A 21,951-nucleotide genomic window follows, 5' to 3' on the forward strand; every position below is an offset into this window, starting at 1 on the left:
ATTATTTTGTTAGTAGCTATCATTACATGGTATATTATTTAAGTGTTTGCTTGTTTACAGTCAGTTATTTGGAGAAAGGTACTGTTAAATTATTTTTCTTTAATATCAGCAACTAAGTTTATATAACAGGTAACTTTTTGAAAAAGATGGTCTGTTTTCCACTATATCTTTTTGTTTTAAGTCTTTCTGTTTGTAATCCCCCTTCCCCCCAGGCCTCCACAGATTTCTAGCACATATCACAAGAAGACTGTATACTCATTAGCCTGGGGGCCACCGGTACCCTCCATGGCACCCGGTAAGTGTGAGTCATTCTGTAACAAACGTGAGAGTATTCTCTTTCTTTCAACTTAATCCTGGGATGTGCAACCTGGAAAGAGTCATAAATATTCTAATGCAGTGGTTACTTAAGCAAGCTGCTATGTCCCCAGGGGTCCATGAGGGCAGTTGTAACAGGTGATAAATTAGAAAGCATTCACCCAGAATAAGCCTCTCCAAACTCCAAACTAAAGCATATTTGATCTCTTTGAGCTGAATTTTTTCATTGTGAATATAGTTATCTCATGCTTGGTCCTGATACCTAGTCTAATGATTTTCACTAAAATTTGCTATCACCTTTTAATTTTATCAGAATGATAATGCTGGGAATTCCCTGGCAGTCCAGTGGTTAGGACTCAGTGCTCTTACTGCCAAGGGCCCATGTTAAATCCCTGGTCCGAGAACTAAGATACCACAGGACATGCAGTGTGGCCAAAAAAATAAATAAATAAAGATAAGCAATTTATTTTAAAAATAAATTTTAAAAAAGAATTATAATGTTAATGATCATCTGTTTTCACCTACAGTTAAAGCAAACTTACAATTTCTCAAATGATCTCTTGTTGCCTTTGATGTATTCTGACCCTTTTCCTTTTCTAACCCCTCAGCCTTATATTTCTCTTCCGTATGCCTACAGTGGTAGGTCTTGCAGAATTTTAAAAATGAATGTGTTCAGCAAAAGTCTTTGGTAATCTTTTCTTCACCATATATAATGGAACATCTGTAAATTTCCATAATAATGTAAACGTTTACAGTGTAAATCATCAGAACTCAAGCAGCATTGCAGTGGTAGTTCATTCATTCATTCATTCAACAAATGTTGATCCTTGATTTGTGCCAAGCACAGTTCTAGCAGTGGTGAAAATAAAACTTGCCCTTACAGAAACCCACCAGAACCACTGTTTGCTTCTTAAAAATCAACAGGATGATTGCTGTAACACCAAAGAAATCATTGCTTTGAGTACAGCTTCTTACATTTAGTCATAGCAAGTCCTGCAGCTCCATATATTTAAATGCCCAAAGAGTACTTGTCGGTAAGAGAAGGTAAATTCCCCAAAACTTTGAAAGCATGTTTTCTGATCCCAGCTTTGGCACCCCTACTATTTTGAGTGGCAGAAGAATGTTTAAAGCAAATATGTTGTATTATAAATATTAATGTAGAATTAGTATACCTTTTATTTCTGCCCCCAACAACTGTGTTCAGATGCAAAGAACAGTGACTTTATTCCAATAAATTAATGTAATTCTTTTAAAACATCTCATAGTACGATACGGTCATACTATAGCAACAAATAGTTAAGCTGGTGAAGTACAAAACGGATACGCTTTCTTTCCTTATCTCATATAGGAGGAGAAGGGGACAGACCTTCCCTCACTTTATACAGCTGTGGAGGGGAAGGGATTGTCTTACAACACAACCCCTGGAAGCTTAGTGGAGAGGCCTTTGACATCAACAAACTCATCAGGGACACCAATTCAATCAAAGTGAGTTCTTGTGGTCTAAAGTCTTCTCATGATCTCTCCATCTTCTTGGCTTCTCATCTTGCATGATAAATGCCATTATAAGAGGTATCCGTTATGCTCAGGCAGATTTCAAGCTTCTTTCAATTGCAATGGTGATTTATTATAAACTTTCCGATCTTGAATATAAAGCAGCCTTTTCACGCCAGCCACTTTCTCCAGAGTGAGGTGTTCGTAAAAATAATTTTTTAATATGGTATTCAAGTGCAGATATAAGGTATTCTGCTCAAGACAGAATTGTCATTTTGTTTTTAATTTTTTTAGTGAAATAATTACAGATTTATACAAAAGTTGCAAAAATAATACAAATAATTTCCTTATATCCTTGACTGAGATTTCCACATTTAGCCACATTTTCTTTACCATCCTATCAGTGTATCTGTATGCCAGAACTGTCTTTTTAAATGAAACCATAAATGTTGAGATTTCCTTACTCTTTCAAACGAGCATTTTTTACTGTTGCTCATTATTTTGTATGGCTAGCATAAAAATAACACTTAATCATAAATTGAATTATTTTTGTTGACTGTATTCCTTCATGTCTTAAATGTCATCTGAACATTAACATTCAACAATGAATAAAAGAGACAACATTCCTATTCTTAAAAAATTTTTAGTTTTGTGACAGTTAAATGTATGGATCAGAGGCTCATATAAGGAGTTTGGGCTGGAAATAGAAATTTGGAGTCTCTTCACATGAATGGTAGCTAAAGAAGCTGCAGGTATGTATCAGGTGATCTAAAGAGACAAGTAAGAAAAGAAGAGGGCCCAGGCAGCTTTGGGGAACACCAAAAAAAAGTTAGGAAAAAAAAAGATTCTGGAAAAGAAACAGAAGAGATAGGAAGAAAAAATCATAGTGTGTATGACTTCTATTAAAAAGGTGACGACCCCCATGTTATCACAGCCAATGGATATGTTTCATGTCTTATTGTGGGATAAAAATCATTTTAATTAAGTTCATTTCACAAGGTTAGACACTGCAGACATGTAGTATTTACTGGCCTCTCTTTTTTATCCCATTTAGGAAATCGTATTTCAAATACTTGCTCTTAGTACCTCTTTGGCGAATTATGTAGGTTATTTATAAGAATGGCTGTTGTACAATTAGAACATTTTTAAACTAGGGATTTTCTTTTTTTTCCCCACACTGTCATCACTGATTTGTAAGAAGAACAATGTTTTCAGTCAAGATTGGTTTGTTTTGCTTTCTAGTACAAATTGCCTGTACACACAGAGATCAGCTGGAAAGCAGATGGCAAAATCATGGCTCTTGGCAATGAAGATGGGTATGTGTTTGTTTCTTTATAAAAAAAACTTTGTAATTGCGCATATATTTGATCACAAGCTAATGCCATCTGTAATGTTAGTTGGGAAAACCTAGTTGTATTTGATATTATGACTTATCCCTGATATCCTTAAATGACTCAGCTCTCTGCATTTTTGAGAACTGCAAAATAAGTTAAATATTTTCAGCCCATAGAGAATGTTTGCCTACTCTGTGTTTTGGCTGTTGTGTGCTTCACAGAATCCTCATCTCCAGAATTAAACTGCCTAAATCTCCCTTCATTTTTTTTATAGTAAACCTAGGCAGAAATGCTTTTTAGGCCTCACCATGCCCTTTCCAACATCTTTTTCTTTTTGTTTTTGTTTTTTTGGGGGTTTTTTTTTCCCCTTTCCAATGTTGATCATAGTAACATAGTCCTATTTCAGCCATTTGTTTAATTCTTCTTTTAGCTTCTTCCTTGCACCATTTATTGTAAAAGCCTGATAAACACAACTTTCCAGAGATTGTTGAGATTTGTGAAAACTGTTTGAAAGAACTACTTTTTGTGTCTAGTTCTTTGTGAGAGAGTAACCTCTGCAGTTTATATAGGGTTATCCTATTCCATTTCACCTTTCTTTGACTGATGGGATGAGGGAGATACCTGTTTGCATTGGACTGTAATTTTGAGCATCCATCTTTCTTGTCTTGGTGTGTTTCTTATTCCAGATCAATAGAAATATTCAAGGTTCCTAACTTGAAACTGATCTGCACCATCCAGCAGCATCACAAGCTTGTGAATACTATTAGCTGGCATCATGAGTATGGCAGCCAGCCAGAGCTGAGCTATCTGATAGCCTCTGGGTCCAACAATGCAGTCATTTATGTGCACAACCTGCAGACCGTCATAGGTAACTTTGGTTTCTTTCCATATTGGGGGTGGTATATGTGTTCCGCTACTTCTTGTTCCAATTTCTGTGCCTTTTTCCTTTCTTTTCGGTATTAAATACTTTTATAATTTTTCTGCTTTCAAAAGTAGTAATATTCACCTTATTTAAAATACAACAAAAGTTTCAAACATGACAAAATTCCCTAATCCCATCCCTCAGTAAAAACCAGTGTTATTAGTTTGCTGCATGTTTTCTCCAGATTTTCTAAAGTATAGTTATTGCTATAGTTATTCCAGGCCAGGGGTAGGGATATGACTTTTCATCTTGTGTGAAATTGTCGCTCTCCAAAAAGATTTTGCCAGTTTATATCCCCTTCCCTCAGTGTTTCCATGTGTGACTGCATCTAATTCTCACAGTCCTGGGAGGTAGGTTTTGTTATCTTCATTTTCCTGATTAAATTGAGGCTCAGAGAGGTTAGCTCACTTCCATAAGTCCCACAGCTAGTATATGATAGAGCCTAGATTCAAACCCAAATTGTCTAATTGCAGAGTCTGCATGTGTTCTAGTAACTACTAGTCCCTGCCTGGCACGTTGATCTTTTTCATATGATGTATTCCTTAATGAATCTTAAACTTCTCTGAATTTCTTCAGCACCCAGAAGAACCATAATAAGTGGTCAGAGGCGCCTGTTCTTTTAATGTAAAGGAGATGTAATTACTTTTTTTTCTAATATGAAGAAATTATAATGTGACACTAATCTGTTTCCAAAGTGCTGGAGAGTATGTGCTGTCAACCATAGTGAAAATTTCAAGTTGACACTTTAAATTTCTCTAGAACTAATTTCCAGTGATTTCCTGAGAATCTTTATTTGTAATAACAAAACAATTTTTATTCTAGCAGTGACTCTCTCAAGTTAAAAGGAATACAGGAAAACTAATAGTGTACATAGATTTTTCTAATAATAAATAGCAGACAGTTTGTAACTAATAAGCATGATATGTTAGAAAGCTTATCCTAGTCCTCTGATTCCAAATTAAATATCTACTTTGGCAAAGGACATAAACTTAATTTTTTTAAACTGAAGTATAGTTGTTGATTTACAATATCGTATTAGTTTCAGGTAGACAACATAGCGATTCAGTATTTTTATAGATTATATCCATTTAAAGTTATTATATGGGCTTCCCTGGTGGCACAGTGGTTGAGAGTCCGCCTGCCGATTCAGGGGACGCAGGTTCGTGCCCCGGTCCAGGAAGATCCCACATGCCGCGGAGTGGCTGGGCCCGTGAGCCATGGCCGCTGAGCCTGCGTGTCCGGAGCCTGTGCTCCGCAACGGGAGAGGCCACAGCAGTGAGAGGCCCATGTAGCGCAAAAATAATAATAATAATAAATAAATAATAAAGTTATTAGAAAATAATGGCTATCTTTCCCTGTGCTATACAATATATCCTTATTGCTTATTTATTTTATATACAGCTTTGTACCTCTTAATCCCACACTCCCATCTTGCCCCTCCCCTCTGCCCTCTCCCCACTGATAACCACTAGTTTGCTCTCTATATCTGTGAGTCTGTTTCTGTTTTGTTACATTTATTCATTTTATTTTTTAGATTCCATATATAAGTGAAAACATACAGTATTTGTCTTTCTCAGTCTGACTTATGTCACTTAGCATAATACCCTCTAGGTCTCTTTTGTTGCAAACAGCAGAACTTCCTTCTTCCTTATGACTGAGTAATATTCCATTGTACATATATACCACATCTTTATCCATTCATCTGTTGATGGACATTTAGGTTGCTTCCATATTTTGGCAGTTGTAAATAATGTTGCTATGAACATTGGAGTACATGTATCTTTTAGAATTAGTGTTTTCATTTTTTTTTTGGATATATGCCCAGGAGTGGAATTGCTGGGTCATATGGTACTTCTATTTTTAGTTTTCTGAGGCACCTCCATACTGTTTTCCATAGTGGCTGCACCAGTTACATTCCCACCAATAATGTACTAGAGGAAAAAAAAAAGAGAGAGAGAGAAAAAAAAATAATAATGTACCAGAGTTCTCTTTTCTCCACATTCTCACCAACATTTGTTATTTGTGTTTGTGTTTTGTTTTGTGTTTTTTGTTTTTTTTTTTTTCCTTTGGCTGCATTGGGTCTTCATTGCTGCACACGGGCTTTCTCTAGTTGCAGCAAGTAGGGGCTACTCTTCATTGCAGTGCATGGGCTTCTTATTGCAGTGGCTTCTCTGTTGCAGAGCACGGGCTCTAGGCGCGTGTGCTTCAGTAGTTGTGGCTCACGGGCTCTAGAGCACAGGCTCAGTAGTTGTGGCACACGGCCTTAGTCACTCTGCGGCATGTGGGATCTTCCCGGACCAGGGCTCGAACCCGTGTCCCCTGCATTGGCAGGCGGATTCTTAACCACTGTGCCACCAGGAAAGTCCCTATTTGTGTTCTTTTTGATGATAGCCATTCTGACAGGTTTGAAATGATGTGATTGTGGTTTTGATTTGCATTTCTCTGATGATTAGCGATGCTGAGCATCTTTTCATGTGCCTATTGGTCATATCTTCTTTGGAAAAATGTCTATTCCGGTGTTCTGCCCATTTTTTAATTGGGTTGTTTTTTTGACACTGAGATCTATGAGCTGTTTAGGTATTTTGGAAATAATCCCTTATCAGTCATTTGCAAATATTTTCTCCCATTCAGTAGGTTGTCTTTTCGTTTTGTCCATGGTTTCCTTTGCTGTGCAAAAGCTTTTAAGTTTAATTAGGTTCCATTTGTTTATTTTTGCTTTTGTTCCTTTTGCCTTAGGAGACTGAGCCAAAAACAATACTGCTATGATTTATGTCGAAGAGTTCTCTTCTAGGAGTTCTAAGATTTCAGATCTTACATTTAGGTCTTTAATCCATTTTGAGTTTATTTTTGTATACGGTATGAGAAAATGTTGTAATTTCATTCTTTTACAGGTAGCTGTCCAGTTTTCTCAGCATCACTTATTGAAGAGCATTAAGTTAATACTTAAGAGCAGTGCAGATCTTTTTCTACTGTAATACTGTCACCCTAGTTTGTTTTTTATTTCATATCTACTGAATAATAGAAAAAGGAAAGAAATGGCCAGAATCCATTTCATTTTATTTTTACCTTCTTATATTTAAATAATTGAGACTTAGAGGAAAGTTGCAAAAATAGTACAAAGGACTCCCATATACCGTTTCACAGATTCAACAACTTATATTTTGTAATATTTGATTTGTTCTGTGTGTGTGTGTGTATGTATGTATTTTTCCAAACTGTTTGTGTTGCATGTGTCATGCCCCATATCCCTTAATATTTGTGTATTTTGTAAGAATAAGGCTATTCCCGTACATAACCATAATTCCATTATAAATTTCAATTAATTTAATACAATAGTTTGATCTGCCATGCTTATTCTAGTGTTGTCAATTGATCCAATATTGTCCTTTATATCTAGAACAGTCTGTCAGCCTTTTTTTTTTTTTGCCACACCACGCGGCCTGTGAGATCCTTGTTCCCCAACCAGGGATCGAACCCATGCCCCCTGCATTGGAAGTGTGGAGTCTTAACCACGGGACCACCAGGGAAGTCCCTCATGTTGATTTTTTTGAAGAATGCCAGCCTGTTATTTTGTACATGTCCCCTCAATTTAGTTTGGTCTCCTATTTTCTCATGACTAGATTCAGGTCACACGTTTTTAGCTAGAGTGCCATATACATGATATGTTCTTGGTATCACATCCAAAATGTATTATTTTCATTTTGATGGCTTTTAGAAAGAAAGAATGATAATACTTCTTGCAGTAAGCCCATGTGCCAGGCACTGTGGATATGCCTACACACTTAACTACTAAACAACACTGCCCACGTAGAAACAATATTGAAAATCACACAGAAAGCACGTGGCAAAATCTTGACTCTTGCCATGTTAATACCCTTCTTTATGTCTTTCTGTTGTTGTTGCTGGTAGAAATGACATCATCCCCTTGTCTTATAGAGAGCAATCCTGAAACTCCAGTGACCATTACAGAGCCCTACCGGACCCTCTCAGGGCACACAGCCAAGATTACCAGTCTGGCATGGAGCCCACATCATGACGGAAGGCTGATATCTGCTTCCTATGATGGTACAGCTCAGGTACTATTGCGTCCTTGATTCAGTGGGTTCTTCACTGTGTACTCTAACTCAAACTCTTTCCTCCTTTCCCCCAGTTTTGTACAGACTCCTTCCCTCACCATTATCTTCTATGGAAAGCGATTTTTCTGAGCTCTAGAGGGCATTTTAGTTTATTAAATATATCTGGGACCTTGGCAGGCTAAGTTTGGGTTGTATTTTACTTAGATGAAAGGGGAAATATTAATAGGAACTAGCTAAATTCCGATGTTTTTAAAGATTTCATTCTGACCTACTGTCAGTTTAAAGGACTAAAGTTGATGTGAAAAGTACTCCTCCCATTCTGTTCTATCACAGAATGTTGACTATAAGTAATGAAAAAATATTTCTAATAATAAATTGGTAACTCAGACCTCCAAGTTCTCAAAAATAAAGATGAGATGCCAAACCAGAGGTATGGGGTGAGTTTCGGATATCAGAACCAGAAGAGACCTTAGGATCTATCATCTGTGATGGATATCTGTCTCAGTATTGAGTGGTAAATGAGCTATCTACACAGAGCTGAGAGCCATGATGGGCTACCCTTTGTGCAGTGCAGACTGGAGTAATTCAAGAAACAGCAAGGAAATTGATCATTTTCCCACAGACAGAAGAATCACCTGTGAGAAGTTAGAACCCTAAGCATCCATCACATGTGCAGGTGTGGGCTCTGAATTAGAATTCTCTTCATGGTATCTGAATCCCCAGCCCAAAAATAACATACGATACTGGTTGAGGACAGTGAAATCCATAGGGCACCATTAAAGCTTACTCAAAATCATCCACATGGGAATGCCTCTATATCCCAGAATACATAAATCTCCCACAGGAAATAGCACTTTCTGAAACTGAACTCCTAAAAGTACAAATCACAAGAGGAAATAAGAGTACACAGATTTTTAAGATTTTTTTCTAAAATGTATACCCCCCCAAAAAACAATAGAATAACGAGAAATTATTCTCTTGTATGACTTTTGGTTTTAGGTGTGGGATACTCTCCAGGAAGAGCCTCTATGCAATTTCCGAGGACATCGAGGTCGACTGCTTTGCATCGCATGGTCTCCGTTGGATCCAGACTGCATCTACTCAGGGGCAGATGACTTCTGTGTGTACAAATGGCTCACTTCCATGCAAGAACACTCCCGACCTCCTCAAGGTCAGTCAAAACCTGGAGCCCATAAAGGCTTGCCTAATTCCCTTTCTCCTTGCCTCAGTAAGTGAGTTGACTGGAGTCAAGCAAGGAAGACATTCGTGCAGGGCGGCAGCAACAGGATGGTAGGGTTGGAAGCCCAAGCAAGGATAGCAGCCATGAGGGGCCTGAAGACAACACCCAAATAGTAACAAGTATACCTAGCACCCAGATCTTGTTTTCTAAATATCATCATTCTCCATTAAAAGGGACCGACCAGGGCTTCTGGAGAAATGGCTAATTCCAGGTTAGGAGAGGAAAAATACAAGATGAGCCTGCAATACCATATGCCACAAAAGAAGGATGTGCTCAAAGAATAGAGATCATCAAAAGGACAGAGAAGCCAGCTTGAAGGGGCTGGCTACCCAAATCTGAGACAATCTGAACTTGAAATAATTAACAGAATTCCATTTCTGGCTATAAAAGAATAACTGGTACCAGATTTGCCCACTCACCAGAAATAGCTAGAAAACTAGACAGAGTATATAAACAACTAGAAATATACCCGAAGAAATGAAATGATACATCCATATAAAGACCTATAAAAGAATGCTTATAGCTTTATCTATAATTGCCACAAACCGGAAACAGCAACCCAAATGTACATCAGCTGGTAAATAAACTATGGTATATCCTGTAGTGGAATTCTACTCAGCAATAAAAAGTAACTACTTTTAAACACAACAAAATGGATGAGTCTCAAAAAGGATTATGCCTAGCAAAAGAAGCCGGGCACAAAGACTAAATACTGTATAGCTAATACAGAGTATGAAATGTAGTTATAGGGCTTCCCTGGTGGCGCAGTGGTTAAGAATCCACCTGCCAATGCAGGGGCCACGGGTTCGAGCCCTGGTCCGGGAAGATCCCACATGCCGCGGAGCAACTAAGCCCATATGCCACACCTACTGAGCCTGTGCTCTAGAGCCTGCGAGCCACAACTTCTGAGCCCACATGCCACAACTACTGAACTCCATGCACCTAGAGCCCGTGCTCCGCAACAAGAGAAGCCACTGCAATGAAGAGCCCGTGCACCGCAACAAAGAGTAGCCCCTGCTCACCGCAACTAGAGAAAGCCCGTGCACAGCAACAAAGATCCAATGCAGCCAAAAATAAATTAAAAAAAAAAAAAAAAGAAATGTAGTTATAAATCATATGAATTTCTAAAACAGACAAAACTAAACTACAGTGACAGCAAATCAGTGATTGCCTGGGGCAATGAAATGCATAACCTAAATCTAATCATGAAAAACATAAGGCAGACCCAATTTGAAGGAAATCTGACAAAATAACTATCCTGTAATCTTCATGAGTTTCCAGTCATGAAAGTCAAAATAAAATCTGAGCCTGTTCAGGCTGAAAGAAAGTAGAGACATAACAAGCCAGTGCAACATGTAGTCCTGGATTGATTCTTTTTGCTATAAAGGACATTCTTGGTACAACTGGCAGAACTTAAGTGAGGTGGGAGTAGACAGGAGTAATGTATCATTGTTAATTTCCTGATTTTAATGGTTGTGCTCTGATGATGTAGGAGAATATCCTTGTTTGTAGGATACACACTCAAGTATTCAGGGGTAAATAGGGCATTGTGTTTATGATTTAATGAAATCCCAAAAGGGTTTGGTTTGGTTAACATTTTGATAATATAACTAAGAATTCATTGGGAAGGAAGGGAAAGGGCAAGAATGTTATCAAAAACAAGAGTAATAAGGTTTTGGAGATTATCTCCTAGAGTGCTTTTAACCAAGAATATATACTTTAATCTATCCTTTTCTGAACTGTGATTTCTATAGGCAAGAAAAATATTGAATTAGAGAAAAAAAGGCTCTCTCAACCTAAGCCAAAGCCCAAAAAGAAGAAAAAGCCCATCTTGAGAGTGCCTGTAAAGCAGGAATTGTGTGACGGGAATGAAGAAGAGAGTGTAAAGGAGAGCTCGGGCCCTGTTGAGAATGGAGTGTCAGACCAGGAGACTGAGGAGGAAGCCCGGGAGCCAGAGCTACCCTGTGGTGTCACCTCGGCAGGTATGTGGCCAAATCCTGTGTTTCACTAACTCTCTAGGACTTAGTAATCATGACCAGGAAACTAAGCCAGGTCTACCTTTGAAGTATTAAGGGAATCTAATGGGTGACTGGGATGGAAATAGTGAAGTTCTATAGAGAAAACTTCTTATCAACTTGAGCAGGGTAAGACTGTGGGACAAAGTGAAACTAGGGCAATGTATACATAGAAACTTACGTGGGGAAAGTTTTAACAATATGATGTCATCAGCCATGTTTACTGAAAGAAACCATTGTCCCTTACAAATATCTGACCTAGAAACTCACCACTCTGGGAACTTAGAGGCAAACAATATAAATAGGACTGACTCATGTTTAATTCTACAGCAGAATATTTTGATGTGACAGAATTTAAAATGGCCAAAATATATGGTACAGAGTCCTCCCTGACCCTCTCCATCCCAAGGGATGGCCACTGGGACCCACAGTTTGGGTAAATAAAGATCTAAAAAGTTTAATGGATTTATTTTTTAGATTCATCAGAATATTTCTTTATCATAAAATGTTCTTTTACCCCTGTAGATCAACAACTTAGTTTGGGTTTTTTGTTTTTTTGTGGGTTTTTTTGAGTTCATGGTGTGTACACTCAGGTTTGTGACTCTGTATCCCATACACTTTAAATTTCTATTGGTAAAGTTGTTCCTCGTTTGTGGAATTAAAAATGCAATTAGTACTTTGTCACCCAAGCCAAGTTTGGGAACTCCTAGACCTATGGTATAAAGCTGTGGAGGCTAGAACGTTTATAACTTTTCCTTAGATCAATTAGTCAAGAGTTCTAAGCAATAAACCTACAGATTCTTTTTTTTTTTTTTTTTTTTTTTGCGGTACGCGAGCCTCTCACTGCCGTGGCCTCACCCCTTGCAGAGCACAGGCTCCGTACGCTCAGGCCCAGCGGCCATGGCTCACGGGCCCAGCCGCTCCGCAGCACGCGGGACCCCCCCGGGCCGGGGCACGAACCCGAGTCCTCCGCATCGGCAGGCGGACTCTCAACCACTGCGCCACCAGGGAAGCCCAACCTACAGATTCTTGGAAGGCAGTTTGTGAGATGGGGAAAGGGAGACTACCCATGCTTCCTATCTGAAATATTTCATCTTATATTTGGGGTAATAGATAAAATCACACCATTAAGACTGGTATACTCTTAATTTTTAAAAAGAACTAGATTCTACATTGTTCTTATCCACATTTTTTTTCTTTTTCCCCATGATGTAGTCTCTAAAGAACCAGTTATCTGCACTCCAGCATCCTTAGGCTTTGAAAAGTCAAGAGTCACCATTAATAACAAAGTCACTTTACTGAAAAAGGAGGCACCTAAAGAAAAGTCAGGTTGGTATTTAATAATTAAAATATTTGGGGGGACTTCCCTAGTGGTGCAGTGGTTAAGAATCCGCCTGCCAATGCAGGGGACACAGGTTCAATCCCTGGTCCAGGAAGATCCCATATGCTGTGGAGCAACTAAGTCCGTGCACCACAACTACTGAGCCTGCACTCTAGAGCCCACGAGCCACAACTACTGAGCCCGCATGCTGTAACTACTGAAGCCTGCGCTCCTAGAGCTCGTGCTCTGCAGCAAGAGAAGCTGCCGCAATGAGAAGCCCACACACAACAACAAAGAGTAGCCCCCTCTCACCACAACTAGAGAAAGCCTGCGTGCAGCAATGAAGACCCAACGCAGCCAAAAATTTTTTAACAAAAGAATAAAAACCAAGCTAGTGGGAAGCAATCGCATAGCACAGGGAGATCAGCTCAGTGCTTTGTGACCAGCTAGAAGGGTGAGAGGGAAACGAAAGAGGGAGGACATATGGGGATATATGTAAATGTGTAACTGATTCACTTTGTTATAAAACATAAACTAACACACTATTGTAAAGCAATTATACTCCAATAAAAACGTTAAAAAAAAAAAGAATAAAAAACAAATTTATTTATTTGGCTATTACAATAAATAAAATATTTTGTTAAAGTGTCCTCAAAAATTGCATGCAACTGAAAACTCAAAAGTTTTCAGTTTTTCGTTTTGTTTTAGATTTTAAATATTTGTAAGTGTTTTGATTGTTTCAATTTGGGGTCATTTTTTTAGTACTTGAGGAACTGTCATTTTGCAGTTGTTGATGTTGCTTCACAAGTTTTCACAGGGACACGTTTGTGTGTGTTGTGAACATTGCCCCCAGCTAATTTAATTTGAAAGCTTCCTTATAAGAGTGGGAACTTTCTCTGCCCAGCAGTATCCCTCCAGTAGGTTACATATACAATGGGCATGCATTCAGTTTTGTGTTTTTAATCAACTCTTCTTCAGACAGTCTGTACTTTTATTACATTTCAGAAGCCTTAATCAAGAAGCGAAAAGCTCGTTCCATGCTTCCACTGAGTACAAGTCTGGACCACAGATCCAAAGAGGAGCTTCATCAGGACTGTTTGGTATTAGCCACTGCAAAACACTCCAGAGGTACAGAAATACACTTCCTTGGCCCATCCGTAGTCTTCTGGGAAGTGACACATAAGAAGTGCTTGTTTATATGTTATATGAATGAGCCAACAATGTCCAAAATTGTTGTATTTCTGCATCATCCCTCCCCCACACCCTGCTGCCAGGTTCTGTCCACACTCTGACCGCTGTCAGCACTCTCCAGTGTCTTGGAGACATAATTCTCTGCTTTTCTATTATAAATCAAGTTGTTGCCAGCCATATGGGTGCTGGAATTGGTATGATGGCTTAAATATCTCAGCGTGAATCAATTCCATCAACAGTTTTTCCCCAGTAAACAACATGTACATGTAGAAAAAAAAAATCATTTGCTCATTGGAAATAACCCTTAATACGGCAGTTCCTTTAAAAATTTTTGATGGAAGTTTTTGTTTATAGAAGGTGTTTTGGTCTCAGTTTTTCAAAGCCCTCACCTAATGTGTGTTATTTTAACATTTGAGCAACTTTTTTCCTTGTAATTTTGAATTTTATGTGTTGAAAAGGGATGCACATGATAAAATGAAATTCAAACAGTATAAAACCTGAGCCTAACAAACCTGACAAACAAACCTAACAAAGTATTTTCATATTTTGCCAACTTTGTAACCAGCAGGGTCTCTGTTAGGTTAAACAAGAGCACAGGACGCTTTTTCTCAGCATCTGTAGTGGGTGTTACATACGTTTGGAAGTAACTGGACAGAAAACAGTAACCTATTAAATGACTTCATCTGAATTTTTGTTTTTGAATTAGCAGAGCCAAAGGAGGATGTGTCTGCTGATCTTGAGGAAAGACTTCACCTGGGGCTTTTCACAGACAGGGCTACCCTGTACAGAATGATTGAGGTTGAAGGTGAGACTAGTCCAATCAACACAATCCTGTCCATCTTTACGCTTCCCTAACGCTTTATACATACCTCTTTTATGGCTGCCATCCTGTGGTGTGGTAATGGTTAGTTTTACATGTCAGCTAACTAGGTTTTGAGTTCCCTTATTTACATGTTCATAAACACCCCTCACTCGCATCTGTCACAGGACCCTAAACAGTGTTCATTCTGAGTGTCTGAGTGCAAGTGAAAGTGGGTGGACAAGTGACTGAGTGGGCTTCAGTCCCCATTATGAACACTCTGGGAAGTGACTTACCCATCAGCCAGTGACTACATATTCTAGGAATTTATTCCTGTCGTTCATCCTGCCTTTCTTTTTCTAGAAGACAGTGCAGACACATGTTTCTGAAACATCTTCCAAATATTTCTCCTCCAAACAGGAAAAGGTCACTTGGAAAATGGCCACCCTGAATTATTTCACCAGCTCATGCTTTGGAAAGGAGATCTAAAAGGTGTTCTGCAGACTGCAGCAGAAAGAGGGGAGCTGACAGACAATCTTGTGGCTATGGCACCAGTTGGTATGTTCTTTTCAACAAAAGCCCTAGCATCTCTAGGATACATCCACTAAAGACAGACTTGTCTTGAAGGACAATTTGGCCATGTCTAATAATTAAATTTAAAATCCACATCCCTTGGACCCAGCAGTTCTAACTGTAGGAATTTAACTGCACCTACACATGCAAAATGGCAGCTATATATGGACTATGATTGCAGTGGTGTTTGTAATAGCAAAAGATCGTAAGAACCTCTATGTCCATCAGTATAAGACTGGTTAAATCTTGTATATCTATACAGTAGAAACTCCTATAGATACCCAAAAAACGAGGCAGCTCTGTGCATTCTGATACAGAGCGGAGCTCCAAAATTTAGTAAGTGAAAAGAATCAAGGTATAGATGCACAACAGAATATTTAATACTCTGTCCTTGATACTTATACATGTGTGGTTATATATTCATAGATTATTGCCAAAGGTTTCAAAAGAAACTAATAATAACGGTTGTCTCCAGGGAAAGGAATTTGGACAAGTTTGGGTAGTAGGATGCCAGGATAACAAGGAAATTTTTTATGCCATGCCTCATTTTTTAGCTTTTAATTGAAGTATGCCAGAGAGAGAGATGGAAGTACACAGGTCATGAGTGTACTTGAATTTCACTAACTGAATACACCCTTGTAACTAGCACCCATAAAAAGAAACATAACATTACCAGTACCCTAGAAGCTTCTCTCATGCTCCCTTTCAGTCAGTCTACATGCACCCCAACAAGGGTAAGCACTGTCTGACTTCCATACTCATGTACATTTGAATTTTGTACTATTTTTTATGTATTACATAATCAGAGAAACAATTTACGTTTCAAAGTGTAGGGACGGGGAGAGGTAGATGAAACACGATCAGATGAAACAGCAACTGAATTACTATCTAAATGTTCTGCTTAATACAGTGACTAACAAGCATTTTCAACCCAAATGTACGTGCTTTTTTTCCTTAAATCTGCTGTTCTTTGTTTGTTTGTTTGTTTGAAGCCGGTTACCACGTGTGGGTATGGGCCGTGGAAGCTTTTGCCAAACAACTGTGTTTTCAGGACCAGTATGTCAAGGCTGCCTCTCACCTACTTTCTATCCACAAAGTGTATGAAGCTGTGGAGCTGCTCAAGTCAAACCATTTCTACAGGTCTGTATGACCCAACAGTTGAACCAGCAGTTGGATGTAATGTGAAATTAATCTACGTAACAGTTCTGTTTCATTATAACCACCATAAAACCCTTATTGTAATTAAACATCTCAAATGTACACAAATGTATGTTCGCTAGCTTAAACATCAGTGCACCCACCACCTATACTTAACAAATGTTAACTTTCAGCAATATTTGCTACTGATATTTTTTTTTAATTTCTTTATTGTTAATACAAATAAGGAAAAGAGCATGACACAAATGAACAGCTTAATGAATTACTAAGAGAGGAACTTTTTTAAGCCCCACCTGTTAAGTGAGAAGTATAACATTCCAGACTTAGTTGAATTGCCTTTCCCCGATTCTGTCCTCATCCCTTCTCTAGCAGTAACCACTCTTCTGAGACTGGTATGAATCCTTTCTGTTCAAATTATTATTCTTCCACTACAGTACATATTTAACTACACAAAACAAAAGCAACAAAATATTTCTTGTAGACAGCATACAGTTGGGTCTTGTTTTTTATCCAGTCTGATAGTCTCTGCCTTTTAATTGGAGTGTTTTAATGTAAATATTAGTGCGACTGATTTAAATCTACCATGTTGCTATTTCATTTCTTCTTTTCCTGCTTTCTTTCAGATTAGTTAAATATTTTTTTATCTCCAATACTGGCATGTCAGCTATAATCCTTTACTTTTTTTAATGGTTACTTTAGGGTTTATGATGAGCATTTTTAACTTATCAGTTTACCTTCAGATAATATTGTACCACTTCTTGCATACATCATACTTCTTTCTTTCTTCCTGTCCCTTCCACTATTGCTGTCTTATATTTCACTATATACATGTTATAACCCCACATTACAATATTAGAATTCTTGCTTTAAACAATTACCTTTCTTTAAGTTTTTTAACATTTTCTTATATTTGCCCGTATATTTATTTCCAGCACTTTCCATTCTCTTATGTAGATCCAAGTTTCCAATTGCTGTCAATTCCTTCTTTCCCGTGAAGAACTTCAACATTTTTTTTTGTAGTGTGGTCCCACTGGTGACATATTCCATCAACTTTTGTTTGTCTATAAAAGTCTTTAATTTTGCCTCTATTTTAAAGGATCTTTCAGTGGGTGTAGACTTCTAGATTGGAAGGTTCTGTCATTTTGTGCTTCATAGATATCATTCCATTTTTTCTTGGCTTGCATTGTTGACTTGACTACTGCATTTATTCTTATCTTTGTTACACAGGAACTATGTCTTTTTTCTCTGTTTTTAGGACTTTCTCCACCACTGATTTTCAGCCATTTCATGATGGCTTTGGTGGGACTTTCTTTTAATCCTATTTTGGTGTGTTGTCTTCCTTTAGAGAATGCCAGACTTTGTTTTGGCAAGCCGTAAAGTTACCTGCAGATCAACTTGATCTTTTCCTGGCTGTTTTAAGCTTTCTTAGGGCAAGTTCAGAGAAATCCATACTCTAGAATTAGCTTGCCCTCCTGCCTTCTGGTGTCTTTACCGAATGCCTTGTGTAAGTCAACAAATCAGAACTCAAATGTCTGGGTGGTCAGAACTTCTATGTCTCCACAACCTGAGTGAGCCCTGGGGATTATTCAGCTTATCGTTCCCTGATTATTCTTTGTACAGCCTTAAGGACTTTCCTACATATGCAGAGCTTTGTGTTTAAACCAGAGACTCAACAGGATCCCTAAGCACTGTTGCGGAGCTCTTTCTCTGGACAGCTTCTTCCTTCCTACTGTAGTGCCCCACAAATTCCAATTGCTTCGTCTCCCCTCAGCCCTGACTGCTGAAGCTCTGCTGGGATTCCTTCTGGGAAAATGGTTTTAGGCAGAAAGCCAGGGCCATGATTGGGCTCACATTTGTTTCGTTCTCTCCGGGATGACAGTCCTGTGCTGCCTGGTGTCCAGTGGCTGCAAACAGTTGCTTCATACCTATTTTCTCCAGTGTTTTAATTTTCCAACAGGAGGATACGTCTGGTCCTAGTTGTCACTCCATCATGGCTGGAAGTAGAGGTCTCAAACTATGTACTTCTTAAATATTGCTGTGTCTAAATCACCTTAGTCTAAAACACTTCTATTCCAGCTACAACTTTATGTTGGCTGCAACTCAGAAGTTGTATGTCATTTGGAAAATAGTAGTTCAGTCAGTTAACACAGATCCTCCAAATGTTAACATATCTCACTATAAAATATCAAAAAAAATCACATTGCTTACTTCATCAGAAAAGTCTTTAACTTTGGGGAAGCCGTCAAGCTCACAGTGGCAGGCACAAGTTTCCTAAAACTCTAATTTTCACCTGAAAGCTCAAATTTTATCATTGGCAACAGTACTGTTGGTCGTTTTCCATGAAATGACAGGCTTGCTTTGTTCATTTTTGAGAAAACATCTGCCAAATACTCAACACTAAATAACTATAGTTTGTTAGTCATTCTTTCAAGAAGTAATGAGATTCCATCTAAAAAAAAAGCAACTAGTTCAGCTTGCAATCCGTTCATACAGGTTTTTCATAGAACCATTGTACTTTGGAATTCAGCAAAGAATACAAAACGTTCTTCCCATTTTGTCACATAGAATATTAACAGGATGTGCAGGATTTACTGAAATTAATCATTTCTGCCTTTCAAGGAAATTAACTTTTTTATTTTTTAACGACAAGGGCCACTAACTGGATTCCTGCTCCAGATGCCAGCAGTTTACCCACCATTGCTTTCGCATAATCGGTACAAATGTCAACACACTGACAAAAGGCAAATAACCCCTTGACATTATTGTGAAAATAGTCTTGACCTCATGAACCCCCTGAAAGAGCCTTTGGAACTCCGGGAATCCACAAACCACACTTTAAGAGCTGCTGACATAGGTGAAGAATTGAGCACAGCACGCAGTTCTAACTTGCCCTGTAATGCAGGGATACGGTTTTTTTATGGGAAGTTGGAACAAGACAGAAAACACAAAGGGAACAGCTTATCCTACCTTGCAGCCCCTCCTAGGGCCTCTTTCAGATTGGCTAATTACCTATTCTTGCCTCTAGGGAGGCTATTGCAATTGCCAAGGCCCGGCTGCGCCCAGAAGACCCGATCCTGAAAGACCTGTACCTCAGCTGGGGAGCCATCCTAGAAAAAGACGGCCATTATGCCTTAGCAGCCAAATGGTAAGTCTGAGGGAAACAGGAGTGCACCCAAACAAAGAAGAGCTGTGAAAGAGCTGGACAAGGGTGGAAGAAAGAAGTTTAGAGGTGGGGGTGAAATAACTAGCAAATTAAAAAGCGTGTATGTATTAAAGCAGCTTCATAAGATTCATCAGGATCTACCTACTTGGTATTTATGTAAGTCACCCTAACTTCAAGAAATCCAAGTCGTGGACTTGGAAATCACTCCTTTCTTTAGGGATGTCTTGTATCATTAAATATGGGAAATGGGAGGGAATGCCTCCTTTGCTTGGGTTCAACTCAGCAACTGCTGAAGTTCCTTTATTTCCTTAACCTGTATAAGGCTGCCTCTTCAGCTTCTGCTGCACTGGCCTCAGCCTTCACAGGGACAGCCACAGGTAATGACACACCTGGGACCACAGGAAGGCACGCAAGGCAAAGTGGACAGAAAGAAATGATTCAACCCTCTGGGGAGCGGGTGTAGGCGATCTGTTTATGACACTCTGCTTGAGTTTTCTTTTGTATTTTAGCTATTTAGGAGCCACTTCAGCTTATGATGCAGCCAAAGTTTTGGCCAAAAAGGGGGATGTGGCATCACTTAGAACGGCTGCAGAGTTGGCTTCCATCGTAGGAGAGAATGAGTTGTCTGCTACCCTGGCTCTCAGATGTGCCCAAGAACTGCTTCTGGCCAGGAACTGGGTGGGAGCCCAGGAAGCCCTGCAGCTCCACGAAAGTCTAAAGGTCAGTCTGTTACTGCCTCTCCTGCTTTTAAGAGGGATGAGCCCCAAACCCTTTTCTAGTCAAATTCCAAGTGAATTACCCAGTTGCACAAGCTGTACCGATTTGGTATGTATCCTTAGAAGTGTCCAGCAAGCCCTGGCCATACTATCCCATTTAAGTACTGTGGCTTGTCAGTTGCCCCACTCAGAGTAAAAGACAATGTGGTTACTGACAGTAATTCCCACTGCTTAGCAGTCGAATAGCCTTTAGTCACTTCAGCCCGTGTTTCTTCATTGATGTCATCAGCACAAAAATGAAGAGGAAGAGGGTCTGCTTTGAAGAAAATGGATTGGCTTTAACAGAAATCATGTTGCTCTACCTGTAGCAGCCCTCTTCAGCTATTAGCTGTAATTCTGCCTATATGAAACAGAGACCTTCCCAAGCTTAAGTGAGAAAATATTATAGGGATATACAAGGAATCTCATGGCAACTGAAAACCCAGCAGAAGTGAGGATTTTTTTTAGACCTTTTCTCTGTGCTCTCTTCCCTTCCAGCTGATTCCCTCTGTTAAACCTACTTGGATACAGCCCCTAACCACTCCCCCAGCTCTCAGATCTACACAGCTTGTCTGCTCCAGCACCTTCTGCCTATGATGCTTTAACTTCTGTACGCTTTAATCTGAAGTTTGGGCAGAGAAAAGAACTAGATGAGTCCAGCCCATCTTTTCTCAAACTGGGCCACAAGTCTTAAGTGGCTGGCCTGCATGTGGCTTAAATTTCAGTGAGTAGGGCTATAGCTGGGGTGTCATATTATAAATATGGTTGCTAAAAAAAAAGTAATAAATATGGTTGCTTGAGCCCCAAGAGCTGTGGGTAGGAATCCCCCAAAAGGCATTTGGAAAAACTGTCTGTTAGATCACCTCTTTTTCCCTCCCACAAGACTCACTGGGCTGGCAGCACAGAGGGGAAGGCTGCTGCAAATGCAAAGGGGGAGAATCTGAGAGACTGGGGAGAGCTCTAGATAATGGAGCACTTCCCTGCATAACAGCTCCTCTCCTTTGTTATTGGGTTCCAGGGTCAGAGATTGGTGTTTTGCCTTCTTGAGCTACTGTCCAAGCACCTGGAGGAAAAGCAGCTTTCAGAGGGCAAAAGCTTCTCCTCTTCTTACAATGCATGGCCCGCAGGCAGCGAGAGGCCCTTTGTGGAGAGGGTGACTGCAGTATGGAAAAGCGCCTTCAGCCTCGACTCCCCAGAGCAGTCCCAGGCAGCATTTCAGCAGCTGCAAGATATCAAGTACCCATCTGCTACAAGTAACACTCCCTCCAAACAGGTACCCCTTCTGCATGAGCTTTTGATATTAATCAGTAGTCTAAGACTTCTCTAATCCATGTCTAGTATAATAAGAAAACATGTAGAAGGCCAGTTTGTATTTCAGAAAAGATTAAGCCAGGCCCAGGAAACCTGGAAAGATCCCTTCAGATGAATTAGAGCCCTTTATCTTTAAAGTTAGTCTTCGATCCGAATTCCCTTCTAAAATAAAAAGAAAAAAGTCTAAAAACAAAGAAAAGCACAGAAACTAATATAATAATAGGTACCCATCAATTAGAATTAATTAACAGATGTTCACATTTTGTCATTTTTGCTTCATGGAGTCT

General features: G+C 39.2%; 2 protein-coding genes across 7 annotated transcripts in view; one reads left to right on the forward strand and one right to left on the reverse strand.

Moving 5' to 3' along the window:
* The window catches only part of GEMIN5 (gem nuclear organelle associated protein 5), a 42,957-nt gene that overhangs the window by 15,051 nt on the left and 5,955 nt on the right, over nucleotides 1–21,951 (forward strand). For 3 of the 6 annotated variants that reach the window (XM_032625554.1, XM_032625556.1, XM_032625559.1), the window contains exons 10-24: nucleotides 213–295; nucleotides 1,664–1,800; nucleotides 3,049–3,122; nucleotides 3,827–4,008; nucleotides 7,999–8,138; nucleotides 9,138–9,309; nucleotides 11,133–11,360; nucleotides 12,609–12,722; nucleotides 13,720–13,842; nucleotides 14,615–14,710; nucleotides 15,125–15,262; nucleotides 16,270–16,417; nucleotides 19,461–19,580; nucleotides 20,108–20,318; nucleotides 21,372–21,626. In XM_032625554.1, the coding sequence (XP_032481445.1) occupies nucleotides 213–295; nucleotides 1,664–1,800; nucleotides 3,049–3,122; nucleotides 3,827–4,008; nucleotides 7,999–8,138; nucleotides 9,138–9,309; nucleotides 11,133–11,360; nucleotides 12,609–12,722; nucleotides 13,720–13,842; nucleotides 14,615–14,710; nucleotides 15,125–15,262; nucleotides 16,270–16,417; nucleotides 19,461–19,580; nucleotides 20,108–20,318; nucleotides 21,372–21,626 (2,221 nt within the window). Of the gene's footprint in view, nucleotides 1–212; nucleotides 296–1,663; nucleotides 1,801–3,048; nucleotides 3,123–3,826; nucleotides 4,009–7,998; nucleotides 8,139–9,137; nucleotides 9,310–11,132; nucleotides 11,361–12,608; nucleotides 12,723–13,719; nucleotides 13,843–14,611; nucleotides 14,711–15,124; nucleotides 15,263–16,269; nucleotides 16,418–19,460; nucleotides 19,581–20,107; nucleotides 20,319–21,371; nucleotides 21,627–21,951 lie in introns of all 6 variants that reach the window. The other 3 variants (XM_032625557.1, XM_032625555.1, XM_032625560.1) reach the window with 2 other exon arrangements.
* The window catches only part of CNOT8 (CCR4-NOT transcription complex subunit 8), a 29,517-nt gene continuing 21,313 nt past the window's right edge, over nucleotides 13,748–21,951 (reverse strand). Inside the window, exon 7 of the mRNA XM_032625565.1 lies at nucleotides 13,748–13,879. Within this exon, the coding sequence (XP_032481456.1) occupies nucleotides 13,802–13,879 (78 nt within the window). The 3' untranslated portion in view covers nucleotides 13,748–13,801. The remainder of the gene's footprint in view (nucleotides 13,880–21,951) is intronic.

The sequence above is a fragment of the Phocoena sinus genome, chromosome 3 (genome assembly GCF_008692025.1).
Source record: "Phocoena sinus isolate mPhoSin1 chromosome 3, mPhoSin1.pri, whole genome shotgun sequence".
In the NCBI taxonomy this organism is placed as follows: Eukaryota; Metazoa; Chordata; class Mammalia; order Artiodactyla; family Phocoenidae; genus Phocoena; species Phocoena sinus.